Source organism: Gopherus evgoodei, chromosome 9, assembly GCF_007399415.2.
Source record: "Gopherus evgoodei ecotype Sinaloan lineage chromosome 9, rGopEvg1_v1.p, whole genome shotgun sequence".
Lineage (NCBI taxonomy): Eukaryota > Metazoa > Chordata > Testudines > Testudinidae > Gopherus > Gopherus evgoodei.
The window spans coordinates 2,847,002-2,874,159 of NC_044330.1; the positions used below are offsets into that span (position 1 = coordinate 2,847,002).

The window sequence follows — 27,158 nt, forward strand, 5'->3', positions numbered from 1 at the left end:
CCTGGTCAGACACATAAGAATTAAAGAGGAAGCCGCCCTCTCCCCCAGAGCTTCTTGGGGATCTACCTACCATGCCAACAACTAGGCCAAATGAGAGGGAGCAGGAGGGGTCTGTGGGGCTGGGAGGAGAGAGAGATGAGGGTAAGAAAGAGCCTGTTGCAATGGTTGCACTAAAAACCGAGATCTTTCTTGAATGGTAACAGCTAATTCCAACCCAGTTTTTTGGTATGTGTCATTGGGATTATGCGTCCCAGCGTGCATCACTTACCACTCATCACCATTAAATCTCATCTACCGTCTTGTCACATGGTCACCCGGTTTTGTGAGACCCCGTTGTAACTCTTCGCAGTCTGCTTTGGACTTTACTATCTTGAGTCATTTTTATTATCTGAAAACTTGACCACCTCCTGTTATCTGTAGTGACATGGGACCTCTGCTGTGTGCCCTCCTCCATGGGAACTGCCAGGGAGCCGTAGGGATGCTCCTTTCCTATTGCCCTCCAATTCCTTCTCCCCACTCGCCTGGGGATTTCCTTCTGCCGAGTGTCGTTGGCTGCTTGCCCCAGGCCTGGCTCCAGCTCAGTCTCCTTTATTCCAAGTGTGCCTGGGCAGCCAGGGCTGGCAGTGGGAGCCTGGCGTTATTGGCTTGGAGCCCTCTCTCGAAATCTGTGGAATGGGGGGGTCACTGAGTTGCCTGTCCTCAGTGAGATGAGTGTGGAGTGGGGATGCACACCACTGCGCCCCACCCCCCCCAGTGGTTGGTTGGCTTACAGATGACAAGAGCGCGCCAGTGCTGCCAGTGGCTAAGAGATTGCCCTCTTAGTCGAGAGAGAGCCGTTTGTTCTGGAAGCCAAAGGCTGCCCATGGAGGTGTATTCAATACCGAATTTGTTGACTCAAAGTACATTTCAAATGGAGTAGGTCAGCTTTTCCCTTGGGGCTCTTAGTAAAACACAGAGAGGTCGAAGTAGTGTTGTGATGCTGATTGGAGACGGGTGCCACAGTGCCAGGGCCATGTTCTCTAACCTGCTCTTGTCCTGCTGCTGTCGGTGGTGGGAGCCACCTTGGGCCCATCTGAAGGCAGGTTAATCCCTCAGGGCCAGATTCTGTGCTCGGTTGAGCTGGTGTGCAGGAGGCTCTGTGCTCACTGGAGTCAGCAGAATCCCCATCTTCCCACTAGTGTAGCTGAGAGCAGAAGCTGACTTCACCATGACAACTCTTCCTACAGTTTAACCTGCTTCAGCAGGAGTTGTAATAGTCACACTGTGGGGAGCAGAATGTAAAGTAGGTTTGACAAGGAACCAGTACAAATGAAATGGCTTTAAACCCCTCCAGCTAGTCTGCATTAGAATAGAAACGGACACTTCCTGTGTTGGGGGAAGGTTAGCCACTTCCCCGAGCAGCATCAGCTAGGTCTGTGGAAGAATTCTTCTATCCATTTAGCCGCCTCTATGCTGGGGGCTAGGTCAGTTTACCAATGACACCCCCCGAATGACATAGCTACGTCAGTCTAAACTCAAAATATAGACCAGGCCTCAGATGCATTCTCTGTTCAGACACAGGGCCAACTGCAGCCCTTGGAGCTGCATTCAGTTAGCAGAAAGTGGAGTTACTCCCTGTAACGTAGGTTGGTTCATTCCAGGCCCCGAAGTCTAAAGTACCAGTTGTAAAACTAGGGAGGAGTTTGCAAGAACTTCTTACATGCAGTTAACTGTACACTGGCTTTATGGTCACAAACTCTGAATTAATTTAAAAAAACACTTGCTGAGAATTCAGATTGTGAACCTGGGAGCACAGTCAGTGCCAGAGCTGGGGATCAAACCCAGATCTCCTGCGTCACCATTCAGTGACTTAGCCACCAGACTGTCCTTCCTTTCCAATGTCGCACTCCATGGCTTAATAGCTCTTAGCTCCATTTGTCTCACTAGCTCCGATTGAGTCTTTAATTTTGCACTGTGCCTGGAACGTGCCGAATATGAAGGAAACTGCACCAAATAAAGCCGTGTTGTAGTAACTGCCTGTGGATTTTGAAATGGCCCCCCCAGAATGTGTGTCTCAGAGCCACCTGCATTCCCAGCGAGGCTGTTCCTCCTCAGCCTCAGCCTTTGACACTCTTCCTGAGAAATGGGAGATTCGCGCTGCGCTGTCAGGTGCTGGGAATTGGAAAGAGATCAGCTGACTCCTACTAGTTTTGCATAATTCCTTCCTTTGTTTGTGACTGCTCTGTTTCCACCTGTGCTCAGAAATGCCTGTGCTGCCTGTTCTCCCTGGGTACCTGCCTGCGTTCTTCCTTTCTCACAGCTGTTAGGTTGCTTCATCTTCTGTGCCCATGAGCCCTTCCCTGCCTAGCAATGCTCTTGGGAGGGGCTGTGTTTGTACTGTAGGGGGGTGCTAATGGCAAACAAAAGAGGGTTCTACTGTTGCTCTCCACTGAATCCCGTCTCTGTGACGGGCGCAGGGAGGTGGAGAGATGGCAGTGCTAGAAATGCAGAGGGAGGAAGAGAGGAACTGGAGGAGGAGGAGCTGTTCTGGCAGGTGAAGGCAAAGAAAGGGACACTGTGGCCTGAGATTTCTCAGGATTCCCTAGGGAAGAAACTCTCTGCTGTACTTCGGTGAGGTCCTGTGCACTTACAGCAAAGCTCTCGTAATGCACCTTCCTTCTGCTCTGTCTTGCATCAGCCAGTGTCTGCTTCCAAGCTCGATGGACCACTGATCGATAGGACCAGTCTTGCATTCTCTGTGTGTATCTGTTTTATGGTTCCGTTGCTATTACATTTCATCTGTCCCCGATGTGTGTGGGGACCGGAACGGATCAGAGTGAAGACACAGGCCTTTCCCAGGGTCTGTTTTTAGCTAGAATGTTGCAAGCTTATAACACGTGGGAGAGTCAGGAGAGAGAGCAGAGGTCACCGTAAGAGTGAGATCATGGGATTTTTCTGCAAATTATGTGTCTTTCCTGTTGGGAGAGGAAAGAGCGTCGGGGGGATGGCCTTGGGCAGCGAGAGGAAGCGGGGATGGGTGTGAGAGGGACATCTCTGAACAGGGAGGAAGGCGACAGACTGCTGTTTATGCCGAAGTGTGATGTCGGAGACAGGATCTCTGAGGCTCTGCTGTGTGTGTCCGGTAGGATGGTGCGTGAGAGCGAAGTGAAGATGTTCAATGGTCGCAGCCAGTGTGTGATGTCCCACATTTCAAACCTGGGCCCCCGAGCACTTTTAGATCCTCAGTTAACATTCACTGACGCTTGAGTGGATCTGGCTAGGTCAGGCCTGGTAGCGAGTCCAGTGCAGCGCAGTCAGAGCGCTGAGAGGTCTCCGACAGCTGCTCAGCCGTGTCCTGCTGTGGGGGTCTCGGTGCCTTTCTAGTGGCTTTGCTCAGATTAGCAAAGCGAGCTCTCCTACGGAGAGGCCAGTTGCTGAGCTCAGGGCTGGCATGGAATCTGAGCTGCCCTGTGGCCCCTGGAGCTGCGGGCGGTAGGGTGAAGTGCTGCGTGCCCTGCAGACGAAGGGGCTGGAATGGGAGGTCCTAAATGCGCATCTCTTTCTGGCTGCAGACGAACCCCTGGCCTGATTCAGTGCCAAGTCAGACACTTCCAAGCTGACTGCTGCTCCCCTGAACACATCTGAACGGATTGCTTCAGAGCTGAGTCCAATCTGTGCGTATACCGGGGAGAGCGACCGCCTGGCTGGAGCAATCTGCTTCAGCTCTGAGCAGAAGACCCTGGAGGGACTGTGTGTGAGCGTAACGGGTGAGCAGACGGGAGGGAGCGCTCCTGCAGTTCCCAGCCCAGCTTGTCCCTGGAGTGCCGCGCTCCTGGCAAATGGCTCGCTGCAGCTCTGGGTGAATTGTGCTGTGCTTTCTGTCACATTCAGACTGCGAGGCCTTCCGGGCAGTCCCGGTAGTGGAGACATCCCCCCTTCATTCCCTGAGGGAGTTCAGACTCCCTCATTCTCCCCACCCAAGGAATTGTACCTCTCTCTGTTGTGGAAAGAGACAGTACAGGCCCTAGGACAAAGCAGAGCTCCCTGTTTCAACATGCACCTCTAGGAAACATCAAGCCAGTGTGCTCAGCTATTGACTGTAGTAAGAGCCTTAAGGATGTTTAAAGGAACTACAGTACATCCTGCTCCCCAAAGGGGGAAAGGAAACTCTCAATCCTACGAGACACCTACCCTGCCGTGGCCACTCCTAGAATTGCAAACAGCCCTGGCTGCAGAGGGTTTTGTGCTGCTCGTCACATAGGGATTGTGGTAGGCCAGGCTCTGAGCAGCTTCTCGAAGGTGGTACCATGGAACCCGCAGCTGTGCTTACCAAGGGTGGCTGCGCTGCACCCTGGCTCCATGCCTAGTGAGTCAGGCCTCTTGCGCGCTTCGCTGGCCTACACAATTGCCATTACTAGATAAATCTGTGGGCATGGATGGGTGTCGGCTGTCCGGAGGGGGAGCATCACAGGGAATTGGTTACTGGGTGCAGTGTGGCTGACCCCAGGCAACCAGGAGTCCTGAGTTGGACTCCAGAAATAAAAATAAATAAAAATACCTCTGGCGTTCTTTATTTCCTTCCTGCCCTCTGAGCTTTCAGGTCATGTTTTCAATGTTTCTCTGCCAGCAAAAGGGCTCGAAATGGTTTTCTGGTAAATGGAAGCTGAGATTTGCACATCATCACCTGACTCCAGGAGGTGGGGCTTTGAGCAAAGCACCAAAGACCTTGAGACTCACGAGAGTTGGCAACAGGCTGTGTGTGTTAAAGGTAGTCAGTGCATGTGCTCATTGGTGAAGGCATACCCTCTCCTAGGGCCAAATCCTGCTGCCCAAGAAAGAGATGTTGGGCCCTGAACTCCGTGGAAATGATGCATTTCTGCTGCTCAGCGGTGCAGGAGTCTGCACGCTTCAGAGCACAGCCACGTGGATGGGGTGGGGAGGGGGAGGACAAAGGTGGTTCTCTAGTTACAGGTGTGCCTTTTGTAAGACCTGACTCAGAACCTGGCCTGGAACGGGCCCACCAAATGGCCATTGTTGTAACAGGACAAACAATGCACCTGCTGCTGGACCTGGGCACTGGGGAGCACAAAACACAGCTCCACACCAGGATTCTGGAACCGTCTCTCATTGACGTGCTTTGCGATTCCGGAGCTTGGTCCCATTCACTCAGGAGGTTCAGATGCATGCAGATCAAAGGTGTGTGATAACAGGGAAAGAGAGCTGCTTGTTTTGTAAGTAGTGAATGCAGAGCTGATGCTGGGTTTACGGTACTGAAGGCAGAAGAAATGTAAACTATATATCTGGTCTATAAATAAACACTTGCACTTAAATTCAGGCTTCAAATAGCTTTTTCACATGCCCCTGGGAGCCTGGGTTACAGTGGAATGTGGAATGTTACTTACGAAAAACTACTGAGAATAAAGATCAGATGGGAGAAGAAGGGCGTGATGCAGTGCAGGCTTGTCACATGCCTAGATCCCATCCTGCAAACCTTCACACGGTATTTAACTGTGCAAGTGAGTAAGTGCAGTGAGATGAGGGGGGTGCGCATGAGCACATATCCATGGCATCAGAGTCCTACTTCAGAGAAGCAGAAGAGATCCCCGAAGTTACTGAAACGAGTTGTGCTTACATTTGCTGCAGCGGGAAGGGTTGAATCTTCAGCCTAATGCACTGGCTATGTCCTGGGTACTGCAGGGTTGTCTGTGTGGACGTGGTGGTGCACGCGGGAGGTAACTGCATGCTGGGTTTATTCAGAGGGAACTTTGGCACAGGTTTCTAGAGGTTCCAACGTGTTAGTACGGAGTGAAAAGACATCACCTGACACTGTTGCCATCTCTAATGATATTGGGTGTTTTCCTCAAAGTTCCAGATCCTGGAGTCCTGGGTCTGTGTGAGAATCTGAGTTTTCACTCCCCTCCCCCGAAAACGGGGGGCGGGAGGGGGGGGAGAGCAAGTTTACAGCCCTCAAGGTTTCAGAGGAAAGCTTGGAAGTGTGATCCAGGTGCATCCTAAGAGCTCAGAAAGCAGCAGACAAATGGCAAGAACCCAACTTGTTTGTCTTAATTTGGTAATGAAGCCGGTCCCATGGCGTTCGGAGGCCCCACTCCTGAGGTTTGAACGCTGTGGGTAGGTGATGCTGTGTTTGACTGGAGCCAGCTGTGGCATGCTGGTTCCTGACTGAAAATGCACAGTGTTCATCCGGCTCGCAGGCCGGCTAAGAGCGCCAAGCTTGTGGTGCAGCCTCTGTGGATTCAGGTCACCTCGGTCAAGCAGAAGTAGTAACAAATGCAAAGTTGACCATTGCCTAAGCCATTAATACAGGAATGCGGTGGCTTGGGGCATGCTAAAGCTGGGGCGACTTTAAATGCTGAGCATAGCAAGCATCCCAGGCAGGCGAAGGCTCGCCTCTCCCAGCGTTCCTTGCTGGGCTTCCTGGTAACGTTAACTGTGTTCTCTTCCTCCCGCCCGCCTCCTGCATTTCCTGCTTCTAGTGTTTTAAGCAATCTGCCTCTTCATTGTGACCTGGATCTGGATGTTACACAAGCTCTCACTGCTGTGTGCTGCTGAGGGCTGGATTCCTAGCCCTGTGGCCACAGAATAAGCACCTGGCTCCTTTTCCCTTTCTGAGTGTGGTGCAACTCCACAGTCGAAGATTTAAATGAGGAGTCTAGTCCCTAGCACAATTGTTAGAGGCCTAAATCTACCTTGAGAAACCCTGAGAACCTGCTCCCGGACCTGTACGACCCCACTGAGCTCACCAGCAGCTTCACCTGCGGCAGGGCTGCCAGTTATGTCGCTGTTAACATCTGGTTTGCTGTGGCCAGACGCGCTCTCCACCCCTGCAGATTTCCCTGTGGAACGTCAGTCTCCTGGTTCTAGGGACTTGTGCACGTACTCAAGATGCACAAAGCCCCTGATGGCTGATCTGAACACACAGGCTCCTGCTCACAACATGCAGACCATCCTCCTGAGAACAGACCATGCAACGGTCCCTGTGGCCCACAGAATACTGCCTCTGCCCCACCTCCAAGTCAGGGGAGGGTTCCAGAGACAGATACCCTGGTACCTGCCTCCTCTCTTCTTTTCCTACAGGGCTACTACCATGGGGAGCAAGGAGATGGGCACATGGACCCAACCCAGGGTAGCCTTGCTCTACCAAGGCCACCTTGCTCACAGCTGAGATTCTACATTTTGAATTCCTCGCAAGTCAGATTGGCAAGACTTTAATATAATTTCTTTAACTGAAATGCTAATCTTGGCTCCCAAATGCCTCATTAAATTAGATGCACTTTTAATTAATTTTATTTCAGAATCTCCCAAGTAATTGAAAGCTTTATAGATTGGATTCACACATTTACTGTCAATGTTTGTTTTAGCCCTGCCCCTCCCCTCCCTGAATTGTAGTTTATCAACTCAATCTAGAACCAGTGAACTCCAAAATCCCTGCATTTTTCCTCCGATTTATAATCCAAGCTTCTGTGATAAGTAACAGCTTGCAGTATAGTTCAACAGAAATAATGTTAACTCTCCTTTGTAACTCCTTATTAAAGCTGTTTGTTTACGTTGTCTGAAAAGAGTGAAATGCAACCAGACTGAAGTGAAAGTGACTAGTGGGTCTATTTCACTTTCTCAGTGTTTGGGTTGCAGTCACTTCTATATTAAAATAACTCAAATCACTTGCTTCCACTGAACCTTGGAGCTATTTCTCCTCCTAGGTTTTTGTGAATGCTTGACTTTTATTACTTAAACAACCAGTATCCTAACTTTGGATCAAATTTCACTTGCAATTGCCCCTGTAAAGATGATAGTTTCTTTTCATAACTTATTAATATGCAGTTGCAATAAATTCTTAACAATGCTGCTATAAACAAAGGCTGTTCTGTTCTCTAGATCTGATAAACAGTGTCAATTGCCTGTTCCCTGCTTGGATTTTATGATGCTATAAAACACCATAAAGTGGCTACTAAATACTAAAATAAAACCAACAAAGAAAGTGCCTTGTAAAGGTGGTTTGGCCAAAATACCAGCCTTCCATGACAGTTATTCCGTACGGACGATCTTCAACTCATTTGCAATAAACAGGATGCCTAGTTAGGTATGCTGTCCGTCACCTCGCCACCCCTGTCTCTTCTCATCACCCTATTCGTGGCCCCCTCCCCTGCCACACACACAGGTATCATGGTACTAGCTAAGGCACTCTCATGCTGGGAGAAAACCCATAATGGCTCTGTGATAACCTGACACAGAAGGTGTTTCTCGGCTCCGTCTGCCATGATTTGGTGCAGCAGAACTGATTTAAAATGCTCCTTAGATCTCCGATAGGTGGGGATCTGTCCTAGCCTTGAACAGCCCCTGTAACTGTGATGCCACATCCTCCCTTGGCACGTGTTCAGTCCGTCAGTTATTCTGCTCTTGTAATTCTAATATACTGCTTTAGTGTTTCACCTGGATTTCCTTGCCATGGCTTCTGACTTGTTCTGGGTGATTCCTTTGTGGTGGGGAGAGGGGTGGGCGGTGAGAGAGAGATTTCTCCTTCCTTCCCCAGAAGTGCAGTAGGAAAAACCTAACCCCCCTTGTTTTCAGCTCTTCCCCCCCCCCCCCCCCCATCCGCTGCTCTCTGCAGCCTACATTAAAATCCAATGCATTTGCTCCATCTGCTGATAGAAGAGGTAATTTCACAGTAAGGAAACTGCTGTTGTCTTGCTGTATCTTTCACATGTGCCACAGGGATCGCAGACCTTCAATGAAAGGAGAATATACCGCTGATTGTTAGGGCTGGGCGAAGATTAAGAAATGGCAGGTATATTTCCCTTCCTTAAATCCTGGATTTTAAACTGTTTGGATAACAGGTCTGAGATCAGCAACCGTCTATGAAACTCCATGTGTTGCATGCTTGTAAACGACCCATCAGCCTGGAATGACTGGCCAAATAACTGACAACTTCCCAAGTCGGGTACTTGGATGGACAGGGAATATAGAGGGTGCACATGCACGAGCTCTCTCGCTCTCCACTTTGCGATGTACCCTGAAGGCCAATATGATCCCGCTTTCGTCCCATCAGAGGGAACCCATTCCAGGGGCTTTGGACCCCACCTCTCCCCCCAACAGTTCCTCTGAAGTCACCCCTCCCCCTTCCCTGTGATCCTTTTGGGAGGGGAGAGGGCTAAAGCAGGGCACCCTTGTGGCTACGGAACTGGAGTGAAACTTAGACATGGGTTCTAGTCTCTGTTCTTGGCGTTTAAGGTCTCTGGGTCTCATTTCCCCATCCATGGTATTTCCCTGCTGCTCAGGGTGTTATGAGAACAGGCCCATTGAAGTGTTTTCGGTGACTAATGATTACACTGATGAGCAGAATAGCAAAGCCTGTGAATGGATAAATAAACAGGCTGCAGTGTTTTATTGTGCACTCTGGTTCTCTTCTCTCTCTTTCTGCTTTGGCCCTGCCAATGGCGAGGCTGGCCATCGAGAGCTCTGTACTGGCCGGGCTGTGGGTGCTGAAGGCACCTGTTCTGTTGAGAACGCCTCTGCTTTGCGGCGGTGTGCCCCAGCGCTCGCTGCGTATGTGCAGAGCAGGAATGTGGAGCCCATGGAGCAGCTGTCTGGCACAGCAGGATCCCTTCAGCTAGGCAGAGCGGGGTGCTCAATGCGTGACTTGTGTTTGCTAGCTCCTATCTGCACTTCTCTTTTATTTCTATCCACTACAAAGCCAGGGCTTGGTTCTCTTCTCAGCCCTTCCCCAAAGCTGCCATGATTGAATAAACAGGATTCTGGACACAATTTGTGCTTCCTCATTTGGATTTTTCTAATACAGTGCCCTCCTTAAGTGGCCACGTTAGTGCTTCTGCTTCTGGCATACACAGTTCTGTTGACTGAAATAGTGAACTGGGGAGGTCTGTGGTCTTCCTCGCCGTGGGGTCCAGTTGTTGACAGGGGACTGGTGAAGTTCTTCGCCCACCCCTAACAATCAGAGGTGTATTCTCCTTTCACTGAAGGTCTGCGATCCCCGTGGCTGTATATGCAGCAGAATGTTCTGCCGACACCTGTGTCCCTCCTGCGGGACAGCTTCTGTGCTGGGGATGGTGAGTGCTGCAGAAACACAGCCTCCGTAAGGGCACTTCCAGGAAAACAGCTATAAAAACTAGACCTAAAATGTTTGATTTCTTTGAGGTTCCTAATTTTGGTTCTACCTGCGAAGATGATCTAGATCTGTCGGATACCTTAAGCCTTTTCGTCTGCCTTCCCCATTGTACGCTTCTTGTGAGCAAACTTGAGTTTGCATTTGTTTCGTTATTAACCTAAATCTAGACTCTGTTGGGATTGACTGTCTCGGAGCAATGCTGTATAGTGAAAAAAGATGGTCTTGTGGCTAAGACAAATTAAACGACATCAGCCCATCTGACAATATTTGATGTTTTTTCTTGAAGCCCCAGCTTCTGGAGTCAGTGACAGCATGAGAATCTCAACTTCCTTTTTTTTATAAATAAAAATTTTTTTAGCCCTCATATTTGCACAGAAAAGCTTGAAATGTGATCCGAGTGCACATTAAAGGTTCAAAAGCCAGAATCAAATGAAAAGACACCTCCTTTCCCCCCCCCCAAAGAAACCCTCATGATGTTTAAATCAATTGTCTGTCTGACTTTTGGGGGCCTGACTCTTTTGAACATATGCTGGCTTGGCAGTCCTGAGCTTGTCAGAAATTATCCCTGTCCTGCTGTGCTTCCCTGGCTTCACGTGGGAACTCCAAGGTATCCAGATACTGAGAGAGGAGAGAGCATGACCACAGTGTAACCAGGTGGCTCCAAACTCAGATGCACTGGCAATCTGGCCAGGCTGCAGCTGGATTTCCTGGCCAAAGAACTTCTTCAAGAAGAATCCAGGAGTGCAGAGACTTAACAGAATCTCCTGGTTCTCTCATTGGTTGCACTGCTCTGGTCCCAAACCTGTGTTTTTTGCACAATCAGTACTACCACTGGAGGGGGCAGGAGGGGTCTGGATGCAAAAGGGAATGTAGGAACCAACAGGCTACTAAAAGGAATTGAAAAACTATTCCTGGAATCCTGTGGGTATTTTTCATCTTTCCACCAATGAAGTTGGTATCTCACCAGCTCACCAAGGCAATAGGTGTTTTCTAGCGGGATGGCGTGTTGTGCCCGTTCTAGGCTTTGTTCTGGAACAGATCAGAATGAAGAGATTAGACCTTACAGTGTATTGCAACCAGCTTGCGGCTGCCTTGTATCTCCGCTTCCTGCTATGCCGCACGCTGTGGTTGTATGTAACGTAATGGAAGATGGTTGGTTGTAGGGTGGAGAATCCCCGCTAGCTGACAGCAGCACAGGTCCTGTGCCATGCAGCTGAGCAATTCCAGCCACATGCGACCAGCCAGTTGGTTCTAGTATTGAAAGGGAGGTGATCAGTGGAAAACAGAGAACCTGTGAAGAGCAGAATGTGACCAGTACCAGGATGTTACAGTAACAGCTCCTGAGATTGGGGAAGTATTAAGCCTCTGGATGTGCCACACGCTCAGCGATATTGACGCTGTGTTACAGTGCGCCTGTCAATGAGGTGGAGGTAGCTGGAGCTGCAGCAGTTACGTTCTCTGTATATTGACTCTCTAATTGTGCTTGCTCCTTGGGCAGAGGTTAACCCCGCAGCTGGCGTGTGCCTGGAGGGCAGCTAGATGGAGCTAATGAGCGTGACGCCCTTGCTCTGCTGGTGATAGACTTGACCCAGCACCTTCTGCCAAATCCTCTAACACAGGGATTCTCAACCTTTTTCATTCTGAGCCCCCCCCCCCCCCCCCAGGTGCTATGCAAACTCCATGGCCCACCTGTGCACAATGACTGGGTTTCTACATAGAAAAGCCAGGGCTGGTGTTAGGAGGTTGCAGACAGGGCAATTGCCTGGGGCCCCACAGGACAGGAGCACCCACAAAACTACATTGCTCAGGCTTTGACTTCAGCCCCGGGTGGCAGGGCTCAGGGGCCTGGCCTTCAGCTTTCTGCCCTGAGCCTCAAGTGAGTCTGATGCTGGTCCAGCTTGGCAGACCCCCTGAAACCCCGATTGAAAACCACTGCTCTGACATGACAACGTTCATTTCCACTGGACCTTCTAAATGACTAAACGCCGAGACTGTACCGATGGCAAAGCCTATTCGATTATCCCGGACATTCCTCCACTATATTAGGTACGCATTCTGGTTCTAAAATTAAGGTCAATGGAGACTATTAAAGGGATCCTCGCCAGGTCATCTCTTGTAGTAAAAGATTCTGCCTTGGGAATGTCCAAGATGTCACAGATAGGAAGACGAGGAGGAAGGATATTTTTGGTGGAAGGAAATAATACGGGGGCACCTCTCTCCCTCCTGCCCGTGTTACAAGGAGCCTTCCTTGCCATTCCTGCTCTTGAGGCCTCTCCTGGCTGAGGCTGGTAAACTGGGATTGTCATCACATACAATGTGCTCTCAGCTGTCCCATGGTGTAAAGCCCCATTGACTTAACCATAAGATAATGGAGGGAGTGAGAACGGTTTGGTTGCCTATGAGCTCCTGGTTTCATTCTTGAGCAGTTGTTGCAGGGTTGTTGGACACTAAATACCGAAGGATGTGATCAGGTCTCCCTCTGTTGATGATTTGTTCCATATACAAATGGGGCGGGAGGGGGAAGAAGGGGAGGATATAGCAAGTCTTAGGGCTGGTCTACACTAGAAAGTCAGGCTGACCCCGGTACTTTGCTCTGGGATGTGAACAATCCACATGCCTGAGCGACGTAGTTAAGCCAACCCAAACCCCAGTGTAGACGCGCTGGGGCGAGAGTAGAATTGTCTTGGGGAAGTGGATTTACAACAGCGACTGGAAAAAAACTCCTTCCGTTGCTGTAGTGAGTGTCTACACCAGGGGTGGGCAAACTTTTTGGCCCGAGGGCCACACTGGGTTTGCAAAACTGTATGGAGGGCTGGGTAGGGAAGGCTGTGCCTCCCCAAACAGCCTGGTCCCCGCTCCCTATCAGCCCCCTCCCACTTCCCACCCCCTCACTGCCCCCCTCAGAACCCCCAACTCATCCCACTCCCCCGGCTCCTTGTCCCCTGATTGCCCCCTCCCGAGACCCCAAACCGCCCCAGGGACCCCACCCCCATCCAACCCCCTTGCTCCCAGTCCCGTGACTGCTCTGACCCCTAGCTACATCCCCGCCCCCTGACAGCCCCCCAGCACTCCCACGCCTATCCAACCATCTCCCGTCCCCTGACCACCCCCAGAACCTCCGTCCTATCCAACCGCCCCCTGTTCCTTGACTGCCCCCCACCCCTTATCCAACCCCCCTGCACCTCTTACCATGCCGCTCAGAGCAGCGTGTCTGGCAGCCGCGCCGCCTGGCCGGAGCCAGATATGCCGCTGTGCTGCTTGGCAGGAACTCGCTGACCCACTGCCCACAGCGCTGCCCTCGCGGCGTGGCTGCGGGGGAGCAGGACAGCGGGGGAGGGGCCGGGGATAGCTTCTCCAGCCAGGAACTCAAGGGCCAGGCAGGATGGTCCCGCGGGCCGTAGTTTGCCCACTTCTGGTCTACACTGGAGCACTGCAGCTGAGCTGCTGTCGCATTTCTAGTGTAGACAAAAAGTTATTCTTGCCCGGTGGTTTATGGGGGAATTGGAGAGGGGAAGGACCCAGCTCCTTGTGTTGCCCAGTAGCCGGGAAGGATTGTTTCAGAACAGGAATGTAGCGGTGGTGGGTGTGGCAGGCCTATGTTTCTAGGAGTTGTGGCGGGTTCCCCGTGGGGTGCCATCTGTAACAAGGGTACCACGGAGCCCTCTAACTCACCAGCCTGGGCTCCCTCTCACACTGGGCTGCGGTGACAAGCTGCAGCCCCTCTCCTGGCCCTACACTTCCTCCAGCGTCCACACAGGCAGCGACACCCCCAGCTGCAGTTACCCCCAGCTGACCAGCCACTGCATGAGCCAACAATAGAGAGGCTGCAGCCAAGATAATCCCCAACCCCCAGGCACACACCCAGACTAAGCCCATTTGAAATACAGATCCCTCATCAATATCTATAGCTGCAGATATGAAAGTGATACATGCATAGAAATAGGATAATCATAATCAGCAAATCGTCACTTTCCAATGACACCTCATATGACCCGTCTTGTACAATATAAAAAATTTAAAATAATAAAATATATGGAGATATACCTCTCTCATAGTGCTGGAAGGGACCCTGAAAGGTCATTGAGTCCAGCCTCCTGCCTTCACTAGCAGGACCAAGTACTGATTTTACCCCAGATCCCTAAATGGCCCCTCAAGGATTGAGCTCACAACACTGGGTTTAGCAGGCCAATGCTCAAACCACTGAGCGATCCCTCCCTTCCTTCCTTGCTCATATCTATGCTTATTATGCCATAATTGTAATAACATTACTGTGAAGAATATGGGTGCAGTGTCACAGTAGTCTCCATAAACAACCGCCAGACTCGGGTACGGAAGTGGAATGTCATGGCTGGGTCGCTGGAGACAAAAATTATGCATGCTAGATATCCATGTACAGGCCCAGCAGCAGCAAAACAATATCTAGTTCTTATATAGAAGTTTTCATCAGCAGATCTCAGAGTGTCATACAGAGGGAGTCCAGTATCCCTATCCCCATTTTACAGATAGAGAAACTGAGGCACACTGAAGTGACTTGCCTGAGATCACACAGCAGGCCAGTGGCAGAGCCAAGAATAGACTCTGGGTCTCCTGAGCCCCAGCTGGGGGCATGGTCTCTAAGCCCCACTGCCTCCCACATTCGCTGCACCCCTGGCTTCACACTGACCTAAAGGAGGGGAGCACAGTGGGTGTGGCTGCGTTTCTGTGAGCATAGCCCATGGAAGCTGTCTGCAAACAGGGCTCTGTGGATTCATTTAGCTATTTGTCTTCTAGTCCCTAGAGGCACAAATAGCAAACTATATGTACCAAGGGCAGTAAACCGTCCTGGAGAAACCCCGAGTGCTGTGTGTACTCTGATCAAAGTCTGACCTAACGGGACTGCGTGCCCCTCTCCTTGGCGTGACTGGGAGTGGAGTTTGTTCCTTGTGTGTGTAAAGAATTGCTGTGACCATCACTGGGAAGCTGCTGGACCTGCCAGCAGGGATACCTGGCAGCCACCGGTCAGTTTGGAACCTGCGCTGGGTTTACGTTGCATGAAATACTGAGGGCATTGAAGTCAGACTTCAGTCTCTTCCCAGGTACAACCGCAGCAGCCCTGTGTTTCAGTGTCCCGCATGATGCCACAGGAGGGCATCTCTCACCAGTATCCCATACTGAACCGGCGGATTTGGCGTTGGCTTGGTGGGGAAGGTGGAGAGACTATCCACTAGGTGGGGCTTGGTGCGTGGTAAAAGCTGCATCAGGGAACAGATGAGCTGCAGACCAGGGCCGAGTTAACGCCACAGCAGCTGTCAGGCCGCATGGCTAAGGAGCTGGCCAGGGGTTGGGAAGAGCAGAGATGCTGCTAATAGTGCAGGGCCTGGAAGTCCTGTATACAAGTCAAAGGGGCCCAATCCTGCTGAGTACCTTCTTCAAAGAGCACAGTCACCTTGCAGGACTGAGCCCGAAGAGAGTAAACTCCTTGAGTCTCTTCCAAAGCAAAACCTTCTGGGCTGAATCCTCCCCCTTGGTCACATCTAAGCAGCTCCCCAGGGGTGTACGTGAGGGCAGAACTGGGCTCTCTTTGCCCACCAGGGGCATGGCTGGGTTCTGGTATTACTTGTGGAGCTTATTTGGGATGCAACCTCTCAGCAGTGCTGAAAGGCAGGAAAAATCAAAAAAGAGAAATGCTGTATCAGGGCACCAGTTAAGTAGGAACTTGTGGGGCAAACGTCTGTAGCTTAAAGCAATTAGTTGGAGGGTGCAGTGATTTGGGGTGAATACTTCTTATCAGACTTTTTTTAATGAAAATGCTGCCCAAATATTTACTAGTGCAGTCAAAGATCAGTTCAATTGCACTAACTGCTCTGTGTCCTAATCCTAGAGCTGCAGCTTTATTTTGGGGCGTGCGTGTGGGTGAATTGGATGGCTGGCCTCTCCGGCTCTTGACTCTTTCCGAGTCATTATTTCTTTCCTATTGGCTCATGCTCCTTGCATTACATGACACAATTTCCACAAGGTAGCAACACCTGTCTTTTGACGTGAGGTTTAAAAATAGTTTCCCAAAATAATATAAAAAAAAAAAGTTCTCTCAAGCTCTCTTTCAAAGGGCACATTCATTTAATGACACACACTTTGAAAGACAGCGGCAGTCAAACATGCCCTAAAAAAGAGACCGAGCGAGATTACCAGTGCCTTGTCTGTAAAAAGCCACTTTTTGTCCCATCAAATTCAACAAAGATTTTGTCAGAGACGTCAGTGTTTTAGCCTAGCTTTCTTTGGCTCCAGACAGGGGAATTCAAGGTGTGTGGGTTTGGGGTTTTTTTGTTTGTGGAAGAATCATGTTTCCTGCCCTGTTGAATAAAAGATGCCTTTTGAACTGGGTCACAGAGGTATCCTAAGACAGAATTGTCGCCACCACATTTTTGGTTTGTACTGACCCGTGCAGGTTGTAGAAGGTGCATTTCCATCAGTGGAACAATGATGACTGAGAAGGTAACTTGAGTGTTTATGAGAAATCATGTTCTGGTTAAATAAACGGCAGCCCAATGTCAAGGAAACAAATGTCAAGGTAAAATCTACAGTACTTTCTAACGTTGACACAGAGTACCATCGAGCTACTTGCTGATTATATCTTTTCTATCCATTCTCCCCTCTCACCTGCTTGGCCCCTGCCCTCCCAACTCATGGTCCTTATTCAGACCATGATATCCCTCAGTTCAAGTTGTGATCCTCTTTCTGTGCTTTGCTTTCAGGGCCAGATTCTGATCTCAGCTTCCCTGGTGAAAATCTGGAGTAACTCCATTGGATGAGCAGTGTGGTTCCTGCACCACGAGCTGGTGATCAGAATCTGACTCCCAGAGTCTAATTTACATTTTTCCTGTCCCTATTAGGCCTCTGAGTACAGAGGGATCTGCTCACATAGGGATTCTGACAGAGGCATGCAGGTAAAAGAAAGAAGTGTCCCAGTTTCTTCCCGATCTTGTAAAGAAAGCACTGAGATAAAAGCTTGCCTTTTAAAACAAGAGTGCTAGTTATCTGCTGCGTGTTCTGCAGCCTGCTCTCAAAAGATGGCTAAAAGGAGAAAAATCTATAGGGCTCCGGCACAGCTATCCACAAAGAATTGCTTGCTTGGCTTGCCTCCCATATTGGACTAAATTGGCATCACATGATTTATTCTCTCCATCCTGATCCCCTACTCCCCGCCAGGGTGCTTCTGTCAGCACGCCCCTAACATGCGCTTTGTAACTAAAGACTGTTGTAAAGAGCTCACTCTTCTGTTTGCTCAGTAGAATGAGAACTTGCACTGCTCACAAACAGATTTACAATTAGCAACAGGAATGGAAGAAGCTGTGCACACCTTCCCCGAGAGCACATTGCTTGCACTAAAGCAGACACATCAGCCTCCTTTAATGAAGCCCCTGGAATTAGGTGCAAGTCACTCTAAGGAAGTGGTTCTCAAATGTATTTCATCGAGTCCCACTTATTTGTGTCTGTAGTTGTTTACGCTCTCCCTTGCCCCTCAAGTACAGGAAGGCAGGGCCGCGAGCGGCGGCTGCCGGCCAGGCCCCCGGCTCTGAAGGCAGGGCCCGAAGCGGCGGCTGCCGGCCGGGCCCCCGGCTCTGAAGGCAGGGCCCGAAGCGGCGGCTGCCGGCCGGGCCCCCGGCTCTGAAGGGAGGGCCCAGAGCGGCGGCTGCCGGCCGGGCCCCCAAGGCTCTGAAGGGAGGGCCCAGAGCGGCGGCTGCCGGCCGGGCCCCCAAGGCTCTGAAGGCAGGGCCCAGAGCGGCGGCTGCCGGCCGGGCCCCCAAGGCTCTGAAGGCAGGGCCCGAAGCGGTGGCTGCCGGCCGGGCCCCCGGCTCTGAAGGCAGGGCCCGAAGCGGCGGCTGCCGGCCAGGCCCCCAAGGCTCTGAAGGCAGGGCCCGAAGCGGCGGCTGCCGGCCGGGCTCCCAAGGCTCTGAAGGGAGGGCCCGAAGCGGCGGCTGCCGGCCGGGCCCCCAAGGCTCTGAAGGCAGGGCCCGAAGCGGCGGCTGCCGGCCGGGCTCCCAAGGCTCTGAAGGGAGGGCCCGAAGCGGCGGCTGCCGGCCGGGCCCCCAAGGCTCTGAAGGCAGGGCCCGAAGCGGCGGCTGCCGGCTGGGCCCCCAAGGCTCTGAAGGGAGGGCCGTGAGCAGCGGCTGCCTGCGGCAGCACAGAAGGGAGACCATTTGAAAAGTGTTATCTGTCAGTATCACTTTTCACAGCAGACTTAGCGCCCCATTGCCACCCTTTCTTCTGTGCAACTTCCACCCCAGGGCTGACAGCCAGAGCCCTGCTGCCTGCAGGTGGAGGGACTGAATGGGGGAGAGCCTCAGAGGGATTGAGGAGTGGAGAGAGGAGGGCACCTGGCCCTTCTGCACAACCCCCAGCCACCCAGGGCTGATAGACGAGGGGTGCGGGGAAATAAGCACACAGCTTGCGCCTCCTGTGACATGTTTCCACACCTCCGTTGTTGTGGTTCTCATTTGAGAACCGCTGCTCCAGGGGACGGTGGGAGAATGCTGCCGTGGGTTTTCCATTGCAGAATGTTCCTTCCTGCAGCAGGGAGAACAGTCCCCAGTGTTTACTGTTTAATGTAGGATTCACAAAGAACTGCAAACCGCCAGCTCTTGCGCTCCTGTAAATGACCATGGACATGCCTGTGTAATGAAAGCTGTGCGCTGGCTGACCTGCCTGAGCTAGCTTGAATCCAGCTAGTGCGGGGAACAGTAGTGGTGAAGACAGTGCAGAACAGGCTTCATAGAATCATAGAATATCAGGGTTGGAAGGGACCTCAGGAGGTATCTAGCCCAACGCCCTGCTGAAAGCAGGACCAACCCTACTAAATCATCCCAGCCAGGGCTTTGTCAAGCCAGGCCTTAAAAACCTCTAAGGATGGAGATTCCACCACCTCCCTAGGGAACCCAATCCAGTGCTTCACCACCCTCCTAGTGGAAAAAGTTTTTCCTAATATCCAATGTAAACCTCCCCCACTGCAGCTTGAGACCATTACTCCTTGTTCTGTCATCTGCCACCACTGAGAACAGCGGAGCTCCATCCTCCTTGGAACCCCCTTCAGGTAGTTGAAGGCTGCTATCAAATCCCCCCTCACTCTTCTCTTCTGCAGACTAAACAATCACAGTTCCCACAGCCTCTCCTCATAAGCCATGTGCCCCAGCCCCCTAATCATTTTCGTTGCCTCCACTGGACTCTCTCCAATTTGTCCACATCCCTTCTGCAGTGGGGGGGGACCAAAACTGGATGCAGTACTCCAGGTGTGGCCTCACCAGTGGATAATCACTTCGCTCGATCTGCTGGCAATGCTCTACTATATGCCATTGGTCTTCTTGGCAGCAAGGGCACACTGCTGACTCACATCCAGCTTCTTGTCCAGTGGTAATTCAGAGCGAGTTGGCAAGCAGAGTACGTACCTAGGGTCTGTGCCGAGCTGGTACCTGCCCGTGCTGCCCTGTCTTCCGTGTTGTTACCTGCCCTGCTGGATTCGAGCTCGCTCAGGAAGGCTGGCGGGACACAGCTGTAGGCAGAGCTGATGTTTTGTTGATTAGAATTTCATGGCATTTCTTCCAGCAGCCGAGTGTGAGAATTGCCTGGGGAAGTGAAATGGTTTTACATGAAAGATGGTGGGGAGTGAGGCAAGGAGAGGCTGTGTGTCGAGCTTGAGGCTACACTCAGGCAGATCTGGCAGAGAACCCAAGAGTCTGACTCCCAGTTTCATGCTGTAAGCACTAGGCTGTACCAGACCATGGCAGTGGGGGACAGGGGAAGCTCCCCTCTCATCCAAGGCACAAGAGGCAGCAGCCCAGTGCCCCTTTATTTCCCCAGGAGCAGGGGCAGGGACCCCCTCCGCTTGGGGGCAGCAAGGATAGATATCTGCAGGGGTCACCTCCTACCCCAGCTGCCTGAAGGGGCTGGGGTGGCAGCAGGCAGTTGTCCCAGTTCATACTCCAGCGGCTGGGCTGTACCTGCTGGGTGCTCTGGGCACGCTGCACTTTTCCCCACTTGCCACACACAGTCCCTGGGCCTGGGTGTTAACACCCCATTGAGATGCATGAGGCAGACCCATCCTTCGCTCAGAGTGTTCCGGGCTCTGTGCAGACTCAGGCAGGCACCTCTGCCTCTTCCACACCTGGGTCCCATGGTCACACTTTTCTTCCCAACAATGTGGCCTAGAAACGGGTATTTGTTTTAAACAGCAGCTGAGATGTTGCTTTGTGTGACTTCAGGAGTGATGGCTGTCGGTGTGAGCCAGCAGTGCCTTCGCGCTGCCTCATGAATGGTTCTGGGAGTGTCCCAGGGTCAGTGAGTCTCCATAGAGTGCACCCAAATCCTAGGCCACACCTGAGCAGCCAGCTGCAGTGGTGCTCTGGGATGCGCCATGGGGCTGTTTCTTTCAAAGCTACACAAGGGCTCGGGCAGAAGCTGGACAATTATCATGTAGTGCAGCTAAGCTGATGTTCTGTGGCTCTGTGCTTCGCCTCAGGTCAGATTTGATGACGAAGTCAAGAGGTGACTGGAGAAAGGACAGTAGCAAAGAATAATGGCTGGTTAGCACAGCTTTCTTGTTGAACTCCAGCACACGGCTGCCAGCAGGCTGCAGGCACTCGCTTCCCATAAACTCTCATTCGTTTTCTTCTAGCAAGTCTCAGCTCTTCCCTCCTGATCGGCTCCCTCCCTCCCTGCAGTCCCAGGTTCCCTGCTGCTGCTTTCACAGCAATCCTTTACCAGCTCTGGGCCATATGCTCTGTAGCAACTCGGGCTGCAGAGTTCAGTGGACTAGTGCTTGCCCTGTATCCTAGTAGGCTATAAAACAGGCAGGGGTGGGGGAAACAATCTGATAAGGGGCAATGTTAATTCCTGGTTTAAGACACAGCGTGTGTGGAAAGTCTGCTGGGAAGAGGAGATATGGCAGCTCAAGGTGCATGCTGCCTGGAGGAGATAGTCCAGGCTGAGCAGTGGGTGACACTGGATAGGGGGGAGCTTGGCCCAGGGTACACATTCGCGTGGTATGTCCCTTCTGCTGCTTCCACCAGCAGGCCACTAAGGATCTGCAAAGCAACTTTCCCTGCCAACCTGGCAGAGATGGAAACATGGCAGATCTAGTCCCTGGAGCTCCAGCTTGGCCCAGAGAAGCAGTGCATATTCTGATTCTCAACCAGAGCACACAAGGGACTGGGCTGTATGCTTTCTGGGGGGCTCTTCCTCTGCCCCATGCAACCGAAATATGGCTTTTGTGCTGCATTCTGGGCACTCCGTGGGCTGCACTGGAGGTCACAAGGTTTAAGCTGATGAAACCAGGTTGGTCTTATTAGCATAGCCTACCTCCCTTTTTCAGACTGGTGGGTGCTTGCTTTCCTTACTCTCTAGCCATAGCTGCTTTAACTAAGACATCAGGACTAGATGAAAGATCAGGAAATGAATGGATGTCTGAAAAGACACGGGTGTTTTATTTCATGGTCAGTTTCTTTATAGAGGGAACTGTAAATCTGCTTATTTGCATGAAGTATCTCCTTGGGTGGAAGCAGAGCCCTGCACTCACAGCGGCTACTATGAAATCAGTTCACATTGAAATACCATAATGGGTTGAGAGTTTCTCTGCATTACTTCTTAATGTACAGGACATGGTGTGTCTTGTGCTTTGAAGCATCCCAGTTCATTCGAGGATATATCCCAAAAAGAAAAGTTAGGTAAAACTCGCCCCTCCTCCTTCTCTTCCTTTTGTAATGCTCTGCCTTCTTTCCCTTGCAGGAGGTGGGAATAAAAATAGATCACGTTTCCTGCTGTTAAAAGGGCAGTGATTTATTTTAACAGAAATAATCTCTCTCGCGCACACAGTGTAGCCTAGTGGAAGGTGCGCTAAATGACGAGCTCCGTGACTGTGGGCTCTGGTCCCAGAGCTTCCACTGACTGCTGGTTTCAATACTTTTACGTTTAACAATCCTGAGAAGGAGCCAAGATTTCATACCTTGGGGCAGTACTCGCTAATTTCATAGGTAAGAAAACAGAGTTTCTGTGAGGTCACCTCAGACCGAACTGGGGAAAGAATCCAGTCTCTGAAGCCAAGTAGCTACTTGCCAAACAAGCTTTCAGAGGGAACATGCCAAAACTAAGTACTTCCGTAATCCACTCCGTGTTACCCTCTAGCAGCAAGGCCATAGACAGAGGTTATGACTCCTCCCGCCTTAATGTTGAGCAATCTGAGCTTTGATCGCAGGTGGTAGAGGCTCATGCTCTTGCACCCGCAGGTCCTGGGTTCAGTCCCTGAAGATGATTCAAACAGGGTCCGTGTCATTATTTCACTTTCTGTAATCTCGAAACCACAATCTGCTCCCAGAGCCAAGAAGAGAAACTGAGAGTCCTGATGCCCGGCCTTCCACTGTTGTCTCTCGAATACTAGGACTTTGGTTCACTTTGACCATATCCTTACTCATTAATATTCCCAGCTTTGCTAGGCTGGATTGGCCTGATTCAGCTGGGTATACATTTGGTACTTTTGTCACGGAGTGTGGGGGAGTCCGGTCCTGCACCCCTCTTCCTGGGACTCACACTGACTCTTAGCCAGCCAGTAAAACAGAAGGTTTATTGGACAACATGAACACAGGTTACAGCAGGGCTTGCAGGCACAGTCAGGACCCCTCCACCGAGTCCTTCTGGGCTTTCAGGGTGCTTGGATCCTAGCTAGGATACCCTGAATTCCGCCCATCCAGCCCCAAGCCCAAATTCAAACTGCTTCCCTCCTGCCACTCCCTTCCTTTGTCCCCTTCCCGGGCAAAGGTGTTGACCTTTCCCCTCCCTTACCTAGCTCAGGTTACAGGCCCTGGCATCGTCCATCCCCTAAAGTCCTCCCCTGCTCTCCCACTCCCCACACAGACAGTCCCTACTGCATCACAATGACCTATGAAGGAAGGCTGAAGGAATTGGGTTTGTTTAGTTTGGAAAAGAGAAGACTGAGAGGGGACATGATAGCAGTTTTCAGGTATCTAAAAGGGTGTCATCAGGAGGAGAGAGAAAACTTGTTCACCTTAGCCTCTAATGATAGAACAAGAAGCAATGGGCTTAAACTGCAGAAAGAGAAGTTTAGGTTGGACATTAGGAAAAAGTTCCTAACTGTCAGGGTAGTTAAACACTGGAATAGATTGCCTAGGGAAGTTGTGGAATCTCCATCTCTGGAGATATTTAAGAGTAGGTTAGATAAATGTCTCTTAGGGATGGTCTAGACAGTATTTGGTCCTGCCATGAGGGCAGGGGACTGGACTCGATGACCTCTCGAGGTCCCTTCCAGTCATAGAGTCTATGAGTCTTGTCAAAGCCCTTTGCTCTTTCCATCCAGTACTGCTAAGTACGACCTTCAGAATCAGTCTGTTTTAACTAGACAACATATCCCTGCATTCAGGAGAGACCCTGCTGTTGACTTTGGTGGGAGCAGGGGCTGGCTTTATCCTTGGCAGGGGCGCACTGCCCAAGGGCTGTCAGGGTGGAGAGTTAGCATGCGGCAAGCGGGCCTGTCAGTGTACAGCACAGTCGTCTGCCACGCACTGAACATCCATGTGGACCTTGCTATCACGCACTGAAAGTTCACTAGCGTGCACTGACCTGCTGCTGTCCAAGCATGCTGGGGAACTTTTAGTATATAGTAGCAGGGTCCACAGGGCCAGTTAGCGTGTGGCAGACCGGTGCGCTATAAATTTCCACCCCAGTTTGCTACACTAACTCTTCTAGACAAGATCTCAGACTCATGTCTCCTGTAGAATGTGTGATCAGTGCTGGATTTCCATGGTGGTTGTATGTCATCTTTGACACATGATATCTTTTAATGTGAATTAAACATGCAATCCAAAAATCTGTCCCGCTTTCTGAAATGACTCTGGCTTCTCTTGCAGGGATGGTGCAGAAGCTGGACCAAAAGCTCCCAGTAGCCAACGAGTACCTGCTCCTTTCAGGCGGGGTCCGGGAAGGTGTGGTGGATCTCGATCTCGACGAATTAAACGTTTACGCTCGAGGAACAGACTACGACATGGACTTCACCCTTCTGGTGCCAGCGCTGAAACTGCACGACCGAAACCAGCCAGTCACGCTGGACATGCGCCATTCGGCTCTGTGCCATTCATGGCTCAGTCTTCGGCTGTTTGACGAAGGGACTATAAGTAAATGGAAAGACTGCTGCACAATTGTGGATCATATTAACGGGGCTACCAATTATTTCTTCTCTCCTACGAAAGTGGCGGACTGGTTCTATGACTCCATTAGCATCGTTCTGTCCGAGATCCAGAAGAAGCCGCAGAGAGGGATGCCCAAAGTAGAAAAGGTGGAAAAGAATGGAACTATCATATCCATCATCCTGGGAGTGGGCAGCAGCCGCATGCTGTATGATATTGTCCCTGTAGTGTCTTTCAAAGGGTGGCCAGCAGTGGCCCAGAGCTGGCTGATGGAGAACCACTTCTGGGATGGGAAGATCACAGAGGAGGAAGTCATTAGTGGGTTTTATTTAGTGCCTGCCTGTTCCTACAAAGGCAAGAAGGACAATGAGTGGAGGCTGTCATTCGCCAGGAGCGAAGTACAGCTGAAGAAGTGCATTTCCAGCAGCCTCATGCAAGGCTACCAGGCCTGCAAAGCGATCATCATCAAACTACTCTCCCGCCCTAAAGCCATTAGTCCGTATCACCTGCGGAGCATGATGCTGTGGGCTTGCGACCGGCTACCAGCCAACTACTTGGCTCAAGAGGATTATGCTGCCCACTTCTTACTGGGCCTCATTGATGATCTGCAACATTGCTTGGTCAATAAGATGTGCCCCAATTACTTCATCCCGCAGTGCAACATGTTGGAGCACCTGTCCGAAGAGACGGTCATGCTGCATGCCCGGAAGCTGTCCTCGGTCCGCTCGGATCCTGCAGAGCACCTCCGAACTGCCATTGAGCACGTTAAAGCTGCTAACCGGCTGACATTGGAGCTCCAAAGGCGAGGCAGCACTAGTAGCATCCCCTCCCCGCAATCAGATGGAGGGGACCCCAACCAGCCTGATGACCGATTAGCCAAAAAACTGCAACAGCTGGTGACGGAGAACCCGGGGAAATCCATCTCTGTCTTTATCAACCCAGACGACGTCACGAGGCCCCACTTCCGAATCGACGATAAATTTTTCTGAGCTTTCGCCAACATTTATATTTGGTTTTTGTCTTTATTTTTTAAAAGACTTTACAGTGTGTAGGTTGTGTTTTGGTGACACAGTCCCTTGTTTCTTACATATCCAGTGTAGATTGGATCTGTCAAGAACAAAATGAACACGTTATAATTCCTGGTTCTGCAGGACAGTGCAGACTTTGAAACAGTATATTACTAGTTCATATGCTGCTTTGATTCTCACCCACCTCCCATTGGTTTTGTGTGTCGTTCTTTAAAAGGAGAACGTGAGCCATAAACACATGCCCACATTAATTTTTTTCAAAGCTTCCATTATTTTGCACAACTTGTTTGGGTGGAGAGGAGAGAATTCACCTTCCTCTACGTAAAAAAATTCAGTTCTTTCCATGAGCTTCCAGCACCATAAAGAAATTGGGTGAGATTTCATATTGGGAAAAACTACTTGGCATTTTTTGTTGACCAACCCCCCACCTCTCCCCATGCTGAATGTACTGTGTATCTGCTCTTCACACTTTTCTCACACTGAGGGAGCAAGGAGACTTGAAAAAGCCGATGATGCAACAATCCATTGTTTGGGTATTTTGGAAGCCACCTCTTCTTGAATGTAATTGTTCGTAATTGAACCTTGTCGGGCACGGAGGGTTTTCTGCCGTTTTTTCCTTGCGGAATAAGGTTATGGAATGTTAGTTTTAGTGTGTGTAATTATTCAAAGCCTTATTTAAATTCTCTATTAAAGAACATACCATTATAAATTTTAATTGCACTAATGAAATCTTTTGCCATTACCTCAGCACCACTGTTTGTGTTTCTTTTATGATTGGCATCGATTCTTAAGGCCTTATTCTGCAAGGTGCTGAGCACCCTCAGCTTCTGTTGTCTTCAATGGCACTCCTACCACTGGGCCTTTCAAGAGGCCTCTGGCTTGTCATTAGTCCTGTTACATTCAAGAACACAAGCCTCCTGCATTGGTGTGGTTCTCCTTTAAAAACTGTCACGTGTCACTTGTGTTTGTTGTCACTGTAAAATATATGATTAAATGGTGTCATATGCAAAGTGAATCCTCCAGACCAGGAGAGAAGAGCAGAGTGTCTTACACCCTGATTGCTGTTAAGATAAAACACACCCTGGGCCTGTTTCTCCTCTCACTTGTTTCTGTTCCATTTTGACTTCAGTGGTGCCTCTCCTGATTTGCACTCGGGAAGTGAGCTCACAATTGGACCTGCTGTGCATCAGGGTTACTTACATTCTGTTCCACTGCAACCTTACATTCGTAACACAGTCATGATGCTCTGCAAAAGAAACCTTGCTCCCTTTTTAGAAAGTCGGTTAAAATATACAGGAATGATGGCTAATTTGAACTGAATATGTGTCCACTCTGTCCTCATGCGGCTGGCTCTAGGTTTTCTGTCCATCCAGACCATAACCGGAACCGTGATATAGATCAGCAAGTTGAATTTGCTGATCAAACCAGAACAACTCCTCCAGGATCAGTTTTGTGTGCTCTTCAAAATGTGGTGATTAGAGCTGGGGTTGAGAAGTTTTGAAAACCATTTCACAAAAACAGACCAGGCTTTTGTGAAAATGTTTGCAAAAAACATGTCCCTCTTTTTGACCCCCTCTCATGAATGAGTGACCAGTTTCCAGTCACAGCAGATACCTGCTTTAAAATTTACCTTTTGTCTGTTAAAAGCCCAAGTCACTTCTGAAAATGGATTTAGGCTCCAAAGTCACGTAGGCATTTTGGAAGATTTTTACCCTATACCTGCATCAGGTAAAACAAACAAAAACCTTCTGAAACCTGCATTAGATAATTGCCTGATGGGAGCTGTTAGCCCTGCTGGATAGATACCAGTATTTAGCTTCAAAGGTGCCAGGTTGATAGGATTAAAAA

General features: G+C 50.5%; 1 protein-coding gene across 1 annotated transcript in view; it reads left to right on the forward strand.

Annotated features, from left to right (window-relative positions):
- Positions 1-26,587, forward strand: part of MB21D2 (Mab-21 domain containing 2) — an 80,978-nt gene extending 54,391 nt beyond the window's left edge. Inside the window, exon 2 of the mRNA XM_030576182.1 lies at positions 24,007-26,587. Within this exon, the coding sequence (XP_030432042.1) occupies positions 24,007-25,271 (1,265 nt within the window). The 3' untranslated portion in view covers positions 25,272-26,587. The remainder of the gene's footprint in view (positions 1-24,006) is intronic.
- Positions 26,588-27,158: the final 571 nt, after the last annotated feature.